Below are 17,509 nucleotides of genomic sequence, written 5' to 3' on the forward strand. Positions count from 1 at the left end.
GGTGTGTGTGTGTTCACTGCTGTGTGTGTGCACGTTGGATGGGTTAAATGCAGAGCACAAATTCCGAGTATGGGTCACCATACTTGGCAGTATGTCACTTCAGTATAATCAAAACATACATAATGAAGGTCAAAGACACATTATTGTGCACACTGATCTAACCACAGAGATGTGAACAGACTTTGAGTCATTCCTGCAACAGATTCTGTTCAACAAGTGAAACAAATAAATCATACCTGATATTTAAGTGTTATTTAAGTGTTTCTGCTTATTTCCATGGATTCAAGAAGAAAAAAAAATCAGTAGTCAAGGATCTTTTTTTACCATAGAATATCAGTGCAGTTGAACATCTGATGTTGGTACAGTGTTCTCAGAGGAAAACAATTTGAAGAAAGTAATCAGGATTCATCTGTGGTTCAGGTACCTGATTCAATAAAATACAAATATTTATTATTTATATATATATAGGGTTAATAGACTCACGCATGCTTTGTACTATCGTAAACAAAAAAATACATTTTATATCCGAGAAACTAATTATTATTGTTTAGTACATTATTAAAATAAATTTTTCAACAGAGTAGGCTATTAATCATAAACATGTTCTAATCATACTTAGACTCGTAGCATTCATCATGTTACAGTGTACTCTCATATTACTTGTATTGTTTTATATCGAGCATGAAAACATCACCGCGCTGTAAGAAATTTAAATACAATGAATTGCCTATCATATTCAAACATTGTAGTCTGGAATTACAGTTTGGGAAAAAAACAACTATGATTTTGTAGTCATATAGCCTAGTATGTATGATTTTATAGTAGCTGTTATGATTCTGAAGCCATAGACCCAAATAGCCTAGTATGTATGATTTTATAGTAGCTGTTATGATTCTGTAGCCATAGACTCACGTATGCTTTGTACTACAAAAAAGGATATTTTATATCTGAGAAAATAATTATTATTGTTTAGCACATTAGCACAAATCTATTTGTGAACATTAAACATTGTTCTAAACATTCTTAGATGCGTAGCATTCATCATGTTGTTGTTTGGGAAAAACCCAACTGAACGCGTTCAAGTTTATGTCACAATAACACGTTAACTAATGCAAAAAAGAAACATTACTTACTCATCAGATCGATCTTCCCTTCTGGATGAACTCTTGCTCATATTTTGAGGGAAATCCAGCCTAAACAAACAGTAGGCGCGATGGGCGACCTCCTGACTCTTTGTTTATGTTGGGCGTCTCCACGCGCACGCGGCTCACATGGTTATTGACATGTGAATGGTGCGTGCCGCGAGGGGGCGGGATTGCATTAGAAATAATGAGTTAGATGGGTAAGACTGAACATCGTTGGTTTCATATGGATTACTTCATCACAAAATGTTTGTTTTCGATAAGACTTCATTTAAAAGTAAACACTTCAAGCTTTCTATAGAGATAACTCCCATGTTTCTGTGTTGAGTATTTGCTGAGTTACAGTTCATTTTAGTGACGTGTTTCAAAAAGCAGATCGCGGAGATGAAGACAAAGAGCGCACCGTTTTTCTTTTTTTTTCCAAAACCACAAAGTTTTGTTGTAATTGTGAGTGTACACAAAAAAAAGTAGACACTTAACAGTTTCGATTGATGTATAACACTTATTTGTGTGACCAAAATCAACAGAGTATTTTTAGTGTCTTTTGCACTGATAAGAAAAAAAAAGAGCTTGTCTCGCCGGCGAGACAGCCGACCCCAGAGAGTTAAATAAGAAAACGTACTCTGGGCTCTGGGTCAGAAGCACCAGACTGTCATTGCAAAGTTGGAATTGCCCCACTTTATAGAAACAGCCTTTGAGCACAGCTGGTAGGCTACTTCCAGGTTCAGAAAATAGTCCTCCGTAAAATGAGCTGCACACACTCTAATATTTGGCTTGAACTGTTCTGGAACAGTGTTGTAAATACAACTTACAACTTATTTCTATTTGTGTCCTCTTTTGGAAGCCCAAACAAAGTACTTTCTCTTTCACAACGAAACACAGCATCTCCACGACATGGCGCCGGCAGCAGCAACAATACTACAGCGAGAATAATAGTTCCGCCTTCTTTCATTGAGTATACACTTGGGCGGTGTTTTGCAAATCTTCCCACTCCGTGACATAGACATGTCGGGGCGTGTTTGAATGAGCCGTTTCATGAGGGCGTGGTCGAATCTTAACATTTACAAAGAATATCTCTTTGGTTTTGAGACTTTAGTCTTTGCAACTTCAGGGATCTTATCTATGCACAAACAGCTTGTAACACTCCAAAGAGAAAGGAAACCTTGAAATCGCATCATATGACCCCTTTAAATATGCCATGGAGGGATATATAAAAGATTTTAAAATAAATATTGTGGGTATTAATTTGGAAGTGAGGGTTTATCACAGAGTAAGCGGAAGAAGTCTCATGTTACTTTCGTCATGATTGCGAATGACAAACATCCCGGATCAACACTGTTCATGTAACGCAGGGTACGATTAAATTAATTTAACCAGTTTAATATGAGACAGTGAAATGTACACCTTCATTTATGTGTTTTTGCCCTACACTGTAAAAAAATGAGAACAGGTTTGGTTTGTACATTAGCATGGACTCGCTAACTTTAATGTTAGCTAGTTTTAGCCAGAGATACCTTGCTGAAGCACAAAATGACATTAATGTTCTGCTTGAGCAGATGAAAATTGTAACTTAATTAGAGTATGACAACTAGGGGTGTAAGAAAATATCGATACACGTGAGTATCGCGATATTTTGTTTGGCGATACTATATTGATTCTCCAAAACGGAATATCGATATTTAAAAAAAAAAAAAAATCATACAAGATTCATGGCAGTTGTTTCGCTTTGAGTTCATATCCCGACCGCTAGTCTTCATCTCTGAACTTAAACAGTGACAGGAAATACTAGCATCAGGGCACTCCACTAATGTTAGCGTTAATATAGTTCGCTGCCAGTAATGGAGGATGAAAGAATTGTTCCAGTTCTTGTTTCGATGTACAAAGCTGAAGTGTGACGTCATTTGGGCTTTTGTGGTAATGTCCGCCCCGGGACCGTGGCGCGAGCGCAACCTCGGTTCTGCCACGTCCCGTGTCCCGTGTTGAAGAGCCTTTGCGTGGGACGCGGCGGGCGGTAGAGTCGTTGTGCAGCTGCAGCTTTCTCTCGTAATTCGGGGGCGTTTTGTGCAGTTGGGGCGGTGCTCGCGTCGCGGTCTCGGCGATTCCACGCGAAACATAAATACAAACTGAAAAACCTGTGAAATCCAAGTTGAAAAGTTTTGAGAATGTTTAACATCTGTATTTATTTGATTGTTTTACAATTGTTTTGTTTTCTTTAGGAATCCTGCAAGCACTTTATTTTTCATTGATATTAAGCAGATGTCATTTTTTGTTCAGATCAAATGTTATGACATTGCATGTCACAATTGTAAACTTAAACTGTGAAACTTTAAAGTAGTCTATAAATATATATTTTTATCTTTTTATAAAATACATTTTATACATACATTTAACTAAAGAATCATGCAAGCACTTGAATATTTCCCCCTTTACTCGTACTGCACAAAAAGTGGTTTCAATAATGTTGAATGTTATAGGGACTGATTATTGCAAATGCAGATGCAGTGTTCTGCAGTGTGTTCTGGTTAAACTATTTTTATAGTTTTACTATTTAGTTTTTGCTAAGGTTTGCATATGGTGGTGTGTTCTTAATGACAGCTTTCCTAAAAAATATATATCCTAAAATTCCTAAAATAAGAAATATCCCAATATATCGCCTTGCTTACAGTATCGCAATGTATCGCAATATATCGTATCGCAACCCCTGTATCGTGATACGTATCGTATCGCCAGATTCTTGCCAATACACAGACCTAATGACAACCAGAAAATGAACTTTTTGTCTTCAGTGGGATTGGGGGTGAATGCTTAGGGACATATTGATTTGTTCTGTTTGGGTATAGGAAATAGAATAAAATAAATGCATTGCGATACCTGGAATCAGTGTTACAAGTACCCCAGGCACATCGTTTTTCCATTTTTGAAGCATAAACCCCATAAAAACGATGTGAACTTTGGACCTTCCAATGTTTCTCTATGGTGCTCAAACCTACAGAATATTCGAGTTCTGCTCCCCATGCTACTGATACTCGACTGCCATTGGCTCATCTGCTTTCGAGGGGAAGGGCTTACCGAAACGTCAATTGTTTTCAATTGAATTCAGTGGGTGTTTGGTCACAATTGAATAAAACACATTAATAAACATGCAAGGATCGATAATTTCACTGCAGTTCCAGAATAAGTACAAACCCGATTCCAAAAAAGTTGGGACACTGTACAAATTACGAATAAAAAAGGAATGCAATAATTTACAAATCTCATAAACTTATATTTGATTCACAATAGAATATAGATAACATATGAAATGTTGAAAGTGAGACATTTTGAAATGTCATGCCAAATATTGGCTCATTTTGGATTTCATGAGAGCTACACATTCCAAAAAAGTTGGGACAGGTAGCAATAAGAGGCCGGAAAAGTTAAATGTACATATAAGGAACAGCTGGAGGACCAATTTGCAACTTATTAGGTCAATTGGCAACATGATTGGGTATAAAAAGAGCCTCTCAGGGTGGCAGTGTCTCTCAGAAGTCAAGATGGCAAGAGGATCACCAATTCCCCCAATGCTGCGGCGAAAAATAGTGGAGCAATATCAGAAAGGAGTTTCTCAGAGAAAAATTGCAAAGAGTTTGAAGTTATCATCATCTACAGTGCATAATATCATCCAAAGATTCAGAGAATCTGGAACAATCTCTGTGCGTAAGGGTCAAGGCCGGAAAACCATACTGGATGCCCGTGATCTTCAGGCCCTTAGACGGCACTGCATCACATACAGGAATGCTACTGTAATGGAAATCACAACATGGACTCAGGAATACTTCCAGAAAACATTGTCGGTGAACACAATCCACCGTGCCATTCGCCGTTGCCGGCTAAAACTCTATAGGTCAAAAAAGAAGCCATATCTAAACATGATCCAGAAGCGCAGGCGTTTTCTCTGGGCCAAGGCTTATTTAAAATGGACTGTGGCAAAGTGGAAAACTGTTCTGTGGTCAGACGAATCAAAATTTGAAGTTCTTTTTGGAAAATTGGGACGCCATGTCATCCGGACTAAAGAGGACAAGGACAACCCAAGTTGTTATCAGCGCTCAGTTCAGAAGCCTGCATCTCTGATGGTATGGGGTTGCATGAGTGAAGTGAAGTGACATTCAGCCAAGTATGGTGACCCATACTCGGAATTCGTGCTCTGCATTTAACCCATCCAACGTGCACACACACAGCAGTGAACACACACACACACCGTGAACATACACCCGGAGCAGTGGGCAGCCATTTTATGCTGCAGCGCCTGGGGAGCAGTTGGGGGTTCGGTGCCTTGCTCAAGGGCACCTCAGTCGTGGTATCGAGGGTGGAGAGAGCGCTGTACATTCACTCCCCCCACCTACAATTCCTGCCGGCCGGAGACTCGAACCCGCAACCTTTGGATCACGAGTCCAACTCTCTAACCATTAGGCCACGACTTCCCGTGTGGCATGGGCAGCTTACACATCTGGAAAGGCACCATCAATGCTGAAAGGTATATCCAAGTTCTAGAACAACATATGCTCCCATCCAGATGTTGTCTCTTTCAGGGAAGACCTTGCATTTTCCAACATGACAATGCCAGACCACATACTGCATCAATTACAACATCATGGCTGCGTAGAAGGAGGATCGGGGTACTGAAATGGCCAGTCTGCAGTCCAGATCTTTCACCCATAGAAAACATTTGGCACATCATAAAGAGGAAGATGCGACAAAGAAGACCTAAGACAGTTGAGCAACTAGAAGCCTGTATTAGACAAGAATGTGACAACATTCCTATTCCTAAACTTGAGCAACTTGTCTCCTCAGTCCCCAGACGTTTGCAGACTGTTATAAAAAGAAGAGGGGATGCCACTCAGTGGTAAACATGGCCTTGTCCCAACTTTTTTGAGATGTGTTGATGCCATGAAATTTAAAATAAACTTATTTTTCCCTTAAAATTATACATTTTCTCAGTTTAAACATTTGATATGTCATCTATGTTGTATTCTGAATAAAATATTGAAATTTGAAATTTCCACATCATTGCATTCTGTTTTTATTCACAATTTGTACAGTTTATCAGCACATTTCAGCACAATAAACCCTCTGAAACACTTCACTTCCTCTTAGACTTCCTCATTCACTCTCACTCATATCTCCTCTCAGTGCCACATCTATCAAATCTATCTCTCCACTGACGGGATGAATGATGTTCTCTTCAGTCGGTTCAGTCTTAAAATTTCTGAGGATGTGCACAAATGATTTATTTATTTATTTATGGTAATGATTACGATGATGATGATTAGTATTAAAAAAAAATGAAAATAATAATCCAGTCATATTAACTTGCCAATTACAGCATTTATTTGTGTTTTACATGTTTGCCCATTAGGTACAAGCAATGGCTCTGTGCTGGTGTACAACTTAACCAGTGGCATCCTGCACAAAGAGCTAAGTGTCCATTCCTGTGAAGTCAGGTAAGAAGGCTTGGTTTACTCTCTAATCATATACCTGTACATGCATTCTGTTATATTAAAATATCATACAACTGAACAGTGGTTTTAAGTTCTGATGTGTAATACACTATGCACTAAGGGGGTTTTCACACCTGGCTTTTTTTTTTTATTTTAGTTTTGAACCCCGCACATTCTCTCCCTTAGTTTTGTTTATGAAAACTGTAGTCATGCTCTGATCCACAACAAAATAACTGGTCAGAGATCGCGTGAATGTGGTAGTCTCAGTCCAATTGAAAATCAGCTCTGGAGCGGTTTACTTGTGGTTAGAAAGCAATTTAACCCAATGGACCAACGATCCAAGCTGTGTCATAATTCATAATGGGAAATGTAATACATAAAAAACAGAAGTGGTTAATTCTGTGAGTTTGCACATTAGTTATCGCAGAAATCCACCGAGCACCTCTTCATCATAAAATGTCATTATTTTTTGTTGCATTGCAAGACCGATATGCAAACAAAGCCAGTGATTGTTGCTGATAATTTTAATATATAAATAATCTGAATCTTTAAATCAATTGTTTTATATTTATATTCCTGCCTCAAGTGGAGGAGTTTAAGTATCTTGGGGTTTTGTTCACGAGTGAGGGAAGGATGGAACGGGAGATTGACAGACGGATCGGTGCATCTTCTGCAGTAATGCGGTCGATGTACCGGTCTGTCGTGGTGAAGAAAGAGCTGAGCCGCAAGGCGAAGCTCTCGATTTACCGGTCAATCTACGTTCCTACTCTCAACTATGGTCATGAGCTTTGGGTCATGACCGAAAGGACAAGATCCCGGATACAGGCGGCTGAAATGAGCTTTCTCCGCAGGGTGGCTGGGCGATCCCTTAGAGATAGGGTGAGAAGCTCGGTCACTCGGGAGGAGCTCAGAGTAGAGCCGCTGCTCCTTCACATTGAGAGGGGTCAGCTGAGGTGGCTCGGGCATCTGTTCCGGATGCCTCCTGGACGCCTTCCCGGGAAGGTGTTCCGGGCGCGTCCCACTGGGAGGAGACCCCGGGGAAGACCTAGGACACGCTGGAGAGACTATGTCTCCCGGCTGGCCTGGGAACGCCTCGGTGTCCCCCCGGAAGAGCTGGAGGAAGTGTCTAGGGAGAGGGAAGTCTGGGCATCTCTGCTTAGACTGCTGCCCCCGCGACCCGGCCCCGGATAAGCGGAAGAAGATGGATGGATGGATGGTTTTATATTTAGCCATCTATTTTATTTAGATTTTTATTCACATTTCACTATTGGATTGTAGTTCTTTTCCTTACTAAAGCTGTTAAGTACACAGTCGTGTACTCAGTACACAGATATGCATGTTGGATTCTTATAAACGTGTTCGCTAAAACTATGATGTCACAGTGTTTCCAACTTGCATTGTAATTTGCTGGCCAGCGAGATCCACTTTCCTGCAGAGATTATCTCCAATCCTAATCAAACACCCTCCTGAACAAGCTAATCAAGGTCCTCAGGATTACTAGAAAGCTACAGGGCAGGTAAAGTTCAAACAGAGTTGGAGCTAAATGCTGCAATGTAAATCTCGAGGACCAGAATTGCCCATCCCGATTTAAACTAATAAAATGAAGTTAATGCTTCTGTTATTGAATTCATTGCAGAATTTAGACCCTATGACACACAGGCTGCCCTCATTTTATTAATTATCTTTCTTTTTTAAACAGATGACATTTCCCCCTGATTAATTAAGTGAGAGTTTGAATCAATTATGTTGTTAAGCAATTGGATTAAAAACACCATCCATTGCCTCTGTTGAGAAGCAAATGTTTAAAACGTCTATAGACTAGAATATTACCATCTTGGCCATAGATAATAATATCCTAATACTCATCCAACAACCTTTTAACAGCATGTAACTGTGCGCAGCATGATTAGGGATGATCCAGTTATGAGTAAAACTATAAATAACCTGAAGTGCAACACAAATGAGGCTTTGTTAGCCTACACAAGACATTTAAACTACTCTAACGATCTGTTCAGAAGGCTTGTATAGTTGCTCAGGTCTTTGCTGAGCATCTGTCCAGAGGGCTCGTCTCTTTAAGGTCTTCACTGGCCGTGAAGGGCTGTGTTGTGGTTGTTTCTGGTGATAAGGGTGAGACACAAAAAGCATAGATGTTATAGTACATGGGTTTGTTATGGGAAGTGTTCCGGTTGCCATAATTAATGCAGCCTACCAATACCTTATGGTATTTAAATTATAGAAATTTGATAGTGTGTATGTAAGGTTAAAGAGATGAGTTTAATCTAAAATTAAATTTACACGCTGTGTCTGCCACCTGAACAATGCCAAAAAGACTCTTCCAGACGCTGCTCAATAGGAAAAGGATCAACCGCCCACAGTCCATTATGATATATTATCAACTAAGATAACTATTATCAACTAGGCAGAATTTTGAGACTGCAATGAACGTGAAGGACTTTAATGCAATAGGAACTTGCAAATGCTACAAATTCTAGAAATGTGGCTTTCACAAACAGCAAATTGCTATCAAATATCACTCAGGTTCTTGACTAATGACGAAGACTTGACAGAACATCTGCCAATAGTTATGCAGTATTATAGTTTATTATGTGTAGAGGTTTTTAGTCCAATAATTAAAATCTTTTTTCTAGGGATGCTCCGATCAGGATTTTTGCAGCCGTTGCCAAGTACCGATTTCTTGTCATGGTGATTGGCCGATACCGATGCCGATTCTGATGCTTCAAGCTTTATATAACATGTAATAATGTTATATAAATAATCACAAAAATTATTCCTTATACAGTGAACATTTTAATATTCCTTTAAAATGGTGTTTATGCATAACATTATGTATATCAGGATACTTAATATAAGACAAAAATAAATGCAAACAAAATGTGTCGTCTGCTACCCAAGGCAGAGATGGGCTCGAACTGGAGTCGCATATAGCCTTCAGATTTGACTTGACCCGAAATGACTCCAGACTTTACTCGACTCGAGGAAAAGGACTTGTGAATATTTTAAAAGCAACTCGAGTCTTTTATCCTTAAATACTTATATAACTGATTTTCAAAAGGCGGACCGCATCCGCACCCCGCCATCCATCCGAACCGCGAGCTGTAACAGCAGCACAATTTTAAGTGAGCAGCGCATCAAAACAGCGGAGCGAATCACATAACAAGTGCTCAGGGTCGTTTATGGTAAATATCTTTCAGCGCTATATCCTCGTATTGTAAATATATGTAAAGCTAAACGCGCTTTATTCAAGCCCTTTCAGCTCCGTGTGCTTTCTCTCTCTCTCTCCGGACGCGCGCAGGTGCCAAGTTCAAGAGCTGCTGTGGTTATTTTAACAATAACAGAAACACGGTGAGAGGCAAAATTATAGATTACTTTAACTAAAATACAGCAGAAAAAATACAATGCTGCAAATACAGTTATTTTTCTTACTATCTAATTATCTATCTATAACCAGTACTCAACCCAGTTGTAACAAGACATTTCTGATCTACATTTAGCATTATTAATCTGTAGGCTACGAACATACACACATACATACATGCATACATACCCATCACATGTGTATACATATATATATATGTGTATGTATATATGTGTGTGTGTACACACGTGATGGGTAGTGTTGTCTTCTGGTCCGGCCCCGGTTTGACTGCAGAGGGTTGGGCTAGCGTGACTGAGCTGCCTGAGTCAAGCACTGCTGATACTGTCATGCCATCTACTTTCACGGGGGCTGTGGCGGGGACCGCACGATGTAGGATGCAGCCGGTCATCCACGCACGGGCAGGGGAGCCCAAGGGATCGCTGGGCATGGGCTTATCCATAGGGAGCGATAATGCGAGCCCACTCTTCTCGGACCCAGCCCACTCGGGTCGCTATCACCTCGAAGGTGTGTAGATACAGTAGGCTTCCATATCATCCTGGTCTGTCAGCCATACCAGCAGTTGATGGGCCTTAACACCCGTGTCCGGGAGGGGTAGGCAACCCGCAGCGCTGGCATGAAGCTGCTCGACAACCCGGTCAGTATATGCCTGCCGAGCTGCCAACCTCTCTGTAAACTGCTGCTGCAGTTACTTGGGTGAGGCGGTGGATTATCTCTTCCGTCGTCGTGGGAGAGAGAGCGGCTTCCTGAAAGTGAGAGACAGAAGAAACAAACAACCTGGTGTTAGTGATCTGTGTCTCAATTCACAGTTGTGCCCGCATTCTCCACCATATGTAGCACAGACACAGTTAGCACAGTAGCACAGACACAGTTGTAGCTGAATTACCCCCGGAGGGTGATTTATTCACACAAATGTCAGAATATAGTGAAGATGTGATGTCGTGAGATGATGGCCCAATGTGGCATGTGCAGCAAGGTGTCTGTGTGAAGTGATGCTCGCCTGGGTTTCAGTCTGTCTCTGTTAGGGGAGAGACAACACGCGTTAGTTCTGTCTCTCATGGAGCCTCGATCCAACTCAACCAGTGTGTCTTCTCTTTTCTCTCTCTCTCTCTCTCTCTCTCTCTCTCTCTCTATATATATATATATATATATATATATATATATATATATTTGTTGTTAGATGGCTAGGTTGGAATTTAAACTTTGAAACTGCCATCTTTCTTTTCTGCTCAAGATGAGAACTTTTTGATTGTCCAATGTTAGAGAGAGGACAAAATAAATAGAAACATTGAAACTCCAATATGAAGTCTGATTATACTCTGTATGATTATGTATGTGACAAATAAATTACTACTACTGATGTAACTCATCAGGTTTAATACTGTCCAATATAAGACTCAAGAGGAAAAAATAAATTAAACATTTAAACTACTGAAAGAACAAAACGGAGTAGTTAGATCACGGTTATATCCACTGGTGCTGCGATTAATCCGCGGGTCGGGTAATAAAAAAATGCATTCTGATTATTTGCGGGTGGATAAAATAAATCGTAAATGATGCAATATTAACTACATTTTTTATTGGGCAGACTATTTCATTTGTGTGTGTGTGTGTTCGCCTGATCGGGAAGTTGCAGTGACAGAAACGGTGACATTCCAGATAAAGTTTAAAAGGAGTAAAGCCTAAAAAAAGCTTTTAATACTATTGAGTAGGCTAATATGGCCAAAGAAGATATTTTGTTTTATAAATAAATGTTCATAGAGCAGCCGCGATCAGCTTCGGTGCCCGTGGAGCCGTAAAGCCTGCGCTCCGCAGACGTGCAGTGATGCGCAGATCAGCTCTAACGCCACTGAAATATATGGAAATAGGGTTTTATTTGCAAATGTTTTATACAATATTCCAGTTTTGTGCATATGTTAAATTCGACTCTTTGGATGGAAACATAGCTAGTGAATCATTTTGTGAAGCAGATAGTTCAGTTGATTCAAAGCTACAAAAAGTTTTTTTTTTCTCCCATCAGTACAACATTTTATGAGAATAACAACATATTTTTACTCCAAACTATTATAGCGTGTTTGAAATAATTTCATTCTGTGAAGTCTCGGATTGTAGTCTCGGAAGTAAATGCCCACTGGTATGATTGGCTAAAAGTTGTGAATGTTTGACAGCCTACATCCTTCATAGATGGACGCTGCTATGATTAAAGTTAAAAAAGTGTAAATACTCAGTACATATGAAACGATCTGTAATAACAGACAAAAGCAATAGTGACCATGTAAAACAGATACTCACACGTATGGTGTGATATCATTGTCAGATCCAATATAGTCTACACAGCATTGTCTTTTAGTTTCACCCTTTCTGAAAAACCTGCATTGAATTGTGCCTTATTTTTAAACGAGTCCGCTGTAAAAATGAAGAAAACATAGGACCGAGTTCTTACTGACATAGTCTGGAACTTCATTAAAAAATAAAGTTTTCCTAGGGGTTCTAAACAGGCAGTGATGTGGAAGCAGGCATTGTTCCTCTTCTGTGGAGGCAGTGTTTAGCCACACTATTACGTCATAAAGTGGCACATTCCACAACCTGTCGTCATGGTAGGTTGGCTTCTTCCTAGAGCTGGCCTCTTGGCCAAATTAAGCAATTGATGGGGAAGGGCCTTGGTAAGAGTGGTGACCAAGAAGCTGATGGTCACTCTAGTGGAGCTCCATGATCATGTATGGAGATAGGATAAACTTAAAAATTTATTTAAAACTGTTTAAAGTCATTTAAAACTGTAATTTAAAACTGTTTAAAATAAAGCGGCAACATAAAACGTGAAAAAATGGAGTATGAATACAGCATACCACGAGTACTTTATTGCTTATATAAAACAGTTACCAAGCAATACAAATATTAAAACCAAAAATGTATGTATTGATATGTTATTTTTTCAATTCAGTTTTTATATTCATTAAATACTATCCTTTCCACTAAAAAATAGACACAAAATCTTTCCTGACAATAACAGTAAATGCCAAGAAAATGGTCCTAGGTGTAACATGGCCCATCTTATGGAGCTCAAATAAAAACAAAAAATAGGAAATGTTCACATTTCAACAACAACACGTTGTTATTTATTTATTTATTGACACCATATATGATATTTTCCCACACACATACATCTTCTCATCTCTCAGCAATGACTGTTTTCTTAAGAAAACATCTGTTCTCCATTTTTTAGTTTAAAACAGGACATTTTGCAACACAGCACAAGCTTGCAAGCATCACTATATTTACATTTACATTTAGTCATTTGGCAGACGCTTTTATCTAAAGCGACTTACAATTGGGGAATACAAAAAGCGATTCATCTTGAAGAGGCAATCAGACAAAGGAAGTGCTCGTAACACCAAGTCTCAGTCATTGTTCAAATAAGTACAAGCTAGTAAGGGAAGGAGAGAAAGATTTTTTTTTTTCTTTTTCTTTTTTTTTTTTGAGTTTAGGATGAAGTCAAGTACTGCCGAAAGAGATGAGTTTTCAGTTGTTGCTTGAAGATTGACAGGGATCCAGCATTCCGGATAGGGGTGGAAAGATTATTCCACCAGTCAGGAATGGTGAAATAGAATGTTCTGGAGAGTAATTTTGAGCCTCTCTGTGATGGTACCACAAGGCGTCGCTCACTAGCAGATCTCAAACTTCTGGAGGGGATGTAGGTTCGTAATAGTGAGTGGAAGTGGGAGGATGCTGAGCCTGTGGTAGTTCTGTATGCAAGCATCAGTGTCTTGAACTTGATGCGAGCTGCCACTGGTAGCCAGTGCAAGGAGATGAAGAGAGGTGTAACATGAGCTCTTTTGGGCTCGTTGAAGACCAGTCGTGCTGCTGCATTCTGAATCATTTGTAGAGGTTTGATTGTGTTTGATGGCAGACAAGCCAGAAGAGCATTGCAGTAGTCCAGCCTAGAAACGACAAGGGCCTGGACAAGACGTTGTGCAGCATGCTTTGTCAGAAAGGGCCTGATCTTTCTGTAGTGCAAACCTGTAGGATCGAGCAGTCTTTGCAATGTGCTCTTTGAAGGTCAGCTGGTCATCAAAGATTACACCAAGATTTCTGACCGAAGTTGATGGGGTAATCATTGATGAGCCTAATTGAATCGTGAAGTCATGCTGTAGAGTCGGAGTGGCAGGGAAGACAAGAAGCTCCGTCTTTGCCAGATTGAGATGTAGGTGATGTTCTTTCATCCATGCCGAGATGTCCGCCAGGCAGCCTGAGATGCGTGCAGCTACCATTAGGTCATCTGGTTGAAAAGAGAGATAGAGCTGTGTGTCATTGGTGTAGCAGTGATAGGAGAAGCCATGTGCATGTATGATGGGACCCAGTGATGTAGTGTATGTGGACAAGAGGAGGGGTCCAAGAACCAGTGTGAATTAATGAACATGCAGTACCGTACCTGAAACAGAAAACTAATAAATACAGAAATATTCCCTCTACAACTGTGGGCTACCACACAGACACGTGCACACATAAATGTATCTCCCATATAAGAAGACTTTGAAGGTGGTGATGCAACATAATGCCAGCAAGGGTCACTCATAATTGATTAAATATATAATAAACAGGTCATTTTGCTGAAATGTGTAATACAGGGAACATTATTGACACTATATTAATTGTTTATTTTGCTAAGGTTGTTGCAAAGGGATACACAGAGCCATTGGGTGAAATGTGCTTTATCATGAATAAAATTAACTGTATAGGGAACAAAATGTCCCTGATGTCTCCAACTTAATTGATTCCAAAAACACATTAAAGCATAATCAGATCTATACAGTCATGTACTGACTTTTCATGATGCCACACACGCAGAAAGTCTAACATTTTACCCCAGTCGTGTGCCCTCAATCCATAGAGGTTTCTCATTTCCATATTATCTACATAATTCTGAGAGAAGTGGCCTAATTAATCATGTGGCCATTTTGTGTCTCATTAGTGCTGTCTGCTTGGATCCCCTAGCCAAGACACACCACTGCTCTCTCATTAGGCACTCCATCATTCTTTCTTACCTCCTATTCTGAACAAAGAGAACTTTCTCTAGACTCTTGTCTTTTTTTTTTTTTGTCAGTCTGTTTTGATTTATAATAAAGGCCTTATTATAAGTTTACATATTTAATTTACAAGTTTACAAGAGGTTAAGTAAAGATAGCTAAGGATGTTGTTGTGCTATGGGTGAATTGTGCAGTAAGTGGAAAAAGAGGAAATTCAGAAAATACAGTCAAAATGTATGTAGCGCCTGTAGAATCAGTCCCTTAAGGATCTATATCATTTAATGTTTTAAAGTAAAAGTCACCTTAATTTATATAGTGCTTTATACAATACAGATTGTTATTAAGATGGTAGGCCGTTTCGGAAAGGCTAGCGATAGCAAGCTAGCTTTGAAAGCATAAGATCCCACCCTCCCTGCAAATCACTCTCCAATGCCACGTCTCCTCCAAAACACACAATTTCTACACAAATAGGGTATGTGGAGGTATGCAGATATGTATGTTGACAGGCAGGTAGGACAGCGTATCGTAGCCCTCGGACCGAGGGATATGGTTGGACCAACATTTTATGGTCCTATGCATTCCACAGATGATGTAAATACATTAAGACCACATAACTTAGTGATTGCTATTGGGTTGTGAAGAGACTTTCAACCAGCATAACAAAAATGTTTTTCAACCAAGTCATCTACCCCTGCCTTTAAAAAGCAGCTTCACAGTAATAAACAGGAAAAGAGCAGTATCGATGCAAATTTCATCAAATATGAGACGAATTTATATTCTGCTGTAAAGCATCTCTAGCATCTCTATTAATTAAAAAAAAAAGAAATGTTCTTCAAATTTTATTCTCTGATATCCTCATCTCTTACAGAGGAATTGAATGGGTTAGTTTGACTAGTTTTCTGTCCTTCGCCACCTCTGTTCCCAACAACCTTGGACTTGTGAGGAATGAACTGCAACATGTGGACTTGCGCACAGGTAAAGCACACACACAGACACATTACACACCTTTTTATGTTGATTGAAATAATGACTTTGTTCAGTTTCAGTGGTATTTCATTATTCAAACATCACTGCTGTAATTGTTAATACTCAAGTTTAGCAAACCCATTCACACTCAGAATGCTTACAACAACAATAACTATTTCTGTCATGACAACTCTCTGAAAGATTGGCATGGACATGATGTTAATGCATTGGTCTTGGCGGAATAGATCTGCAACACTGCTGCTTCTGCCAGTACATCCAGAGAGATGCTGCTGCTGCTGCACATATAACGTACATGAAATTACTAGTGCTGTCAAAATTAGAGCGTTAATGCAGGCGTTTAATTTTTCTGTGGATTCACAAACGCTTCGTAAACGTCCAATTGCGTGTCCAAGAACGTAGTGGAATATTCTGGTCTACTTTCTCAGTTTTGGCTCCAGAATATTGCATAAATGCAAAAAAGAACTAACAGGCCATATGCCTTACAATAAACATTCAATAGTGTGTGTCCACCAAAGAGTTTTTAGCCAGCTGAAAAAATGTCAGGTGCTCTTCTTAAAACGACCAGCTGATGGCGCTTGAGAATGCTTTGGTGGCACACCGTTTTTCAAACTGAGACGCTTTAGTTGCAGTCGTTCTACAAGTAGGGTAGTTGGTCGCTATTTGTCCCACCTGTCCTCTATTTACGGCTGGGTAAATAGTGACAGTGACAAGCGCTGCGTTTTACAGCCATCAACATAAATAAATAAAAACGTGGGCAAGGGCAAATTAACTTGAAATTATTATGGCAGTGCATCAAAATTCAGTGTCATCAGTTTGCCAAAAAGACCACAGAACGTGTTCCGCACCATTTACACGTGGTAGAGAGCAGGTGTGCATTTCTTTTGTACCTTGTTCTTCTTGTAAGAACATTTTCATGAATTCGAAAGTTTACATCAGAACGGCTTTACGAACGATTATATATATATATATATATATATATATATATATATATATATATATATATATATATATATATATATATATATTGTGACGAGTCGGCTGCCTCTCCCCCCTTATCATCATCACCACCCCGTTTAAATGCCGAGCGCGCCTCTCCTCGGGAGACCGGTCTCTTCCCCGTGCATGCACGCTGTTGTCCTCGTGGGTCCAGGAAGGGCGCGTCGAGTAGGAAGACTGCCGCACCCGTTACGGCTGACGGGCCAGGATGCCGGGCCGTTTAATCCCCTAGAAGCTAGTAGGACGAAGCCGCTCGAGAGAAGCCGCCGCCGCCACTCGCTCCCGGACCCGAGAGGGGAGCGCGTGCGGCCACCGGACTCCGCCCCTTCCCTGGACCCTTCCTTTCTGAACACTGCCCTCCTTCACGTACCCCGCAGCACGACGAGGACACCAGATCCCCTGTTTATTTTGGACACTTTTTCCCCTTGGAAACTATTTACATTATTATTGTTTAATTAAAAACCTCTCCGAGGCCTGACGCCACACCCA

At 40.0% G+C, this 17,509-nt stretch overlaps 1 protein-coding gene across 1 annotated transcript in view; it reads left to right on the forward strand.

Annotated features, from left to right (window-relative positions):
• Positions 1–17,509, forward strand: part of LOC306884233 (WD repeat-containing protein 11) — a 101,470-nt gene that overhangs the window by 31,600 nt on the left and 52,361 nt on the right. The window contains exons 11-12 of the mRNA XM_079439952.1: positions 6,538–6,622; positions 15,906–16,012. Of these exons, the coding sequence (XP_079296078.1) occupies positions 6,538–6,622; positions 15,906–16,012 (192 nt within the window). The remainder of the gene's footprint in view (positions 1–6,537; positions 6,623–15,905; positions 16,013–17,509) is intronic.

Source organism: Barbus barbus (assembly GCF_936440315.1).
Source record: "Barbus barbus genome assembly, chromosome: 18".
NCBI lineage: Eukaryota > Metazoa > Chordata > Actinopteri > Cypriniformes > Cyprinidae > Barbus > Barbus barbus.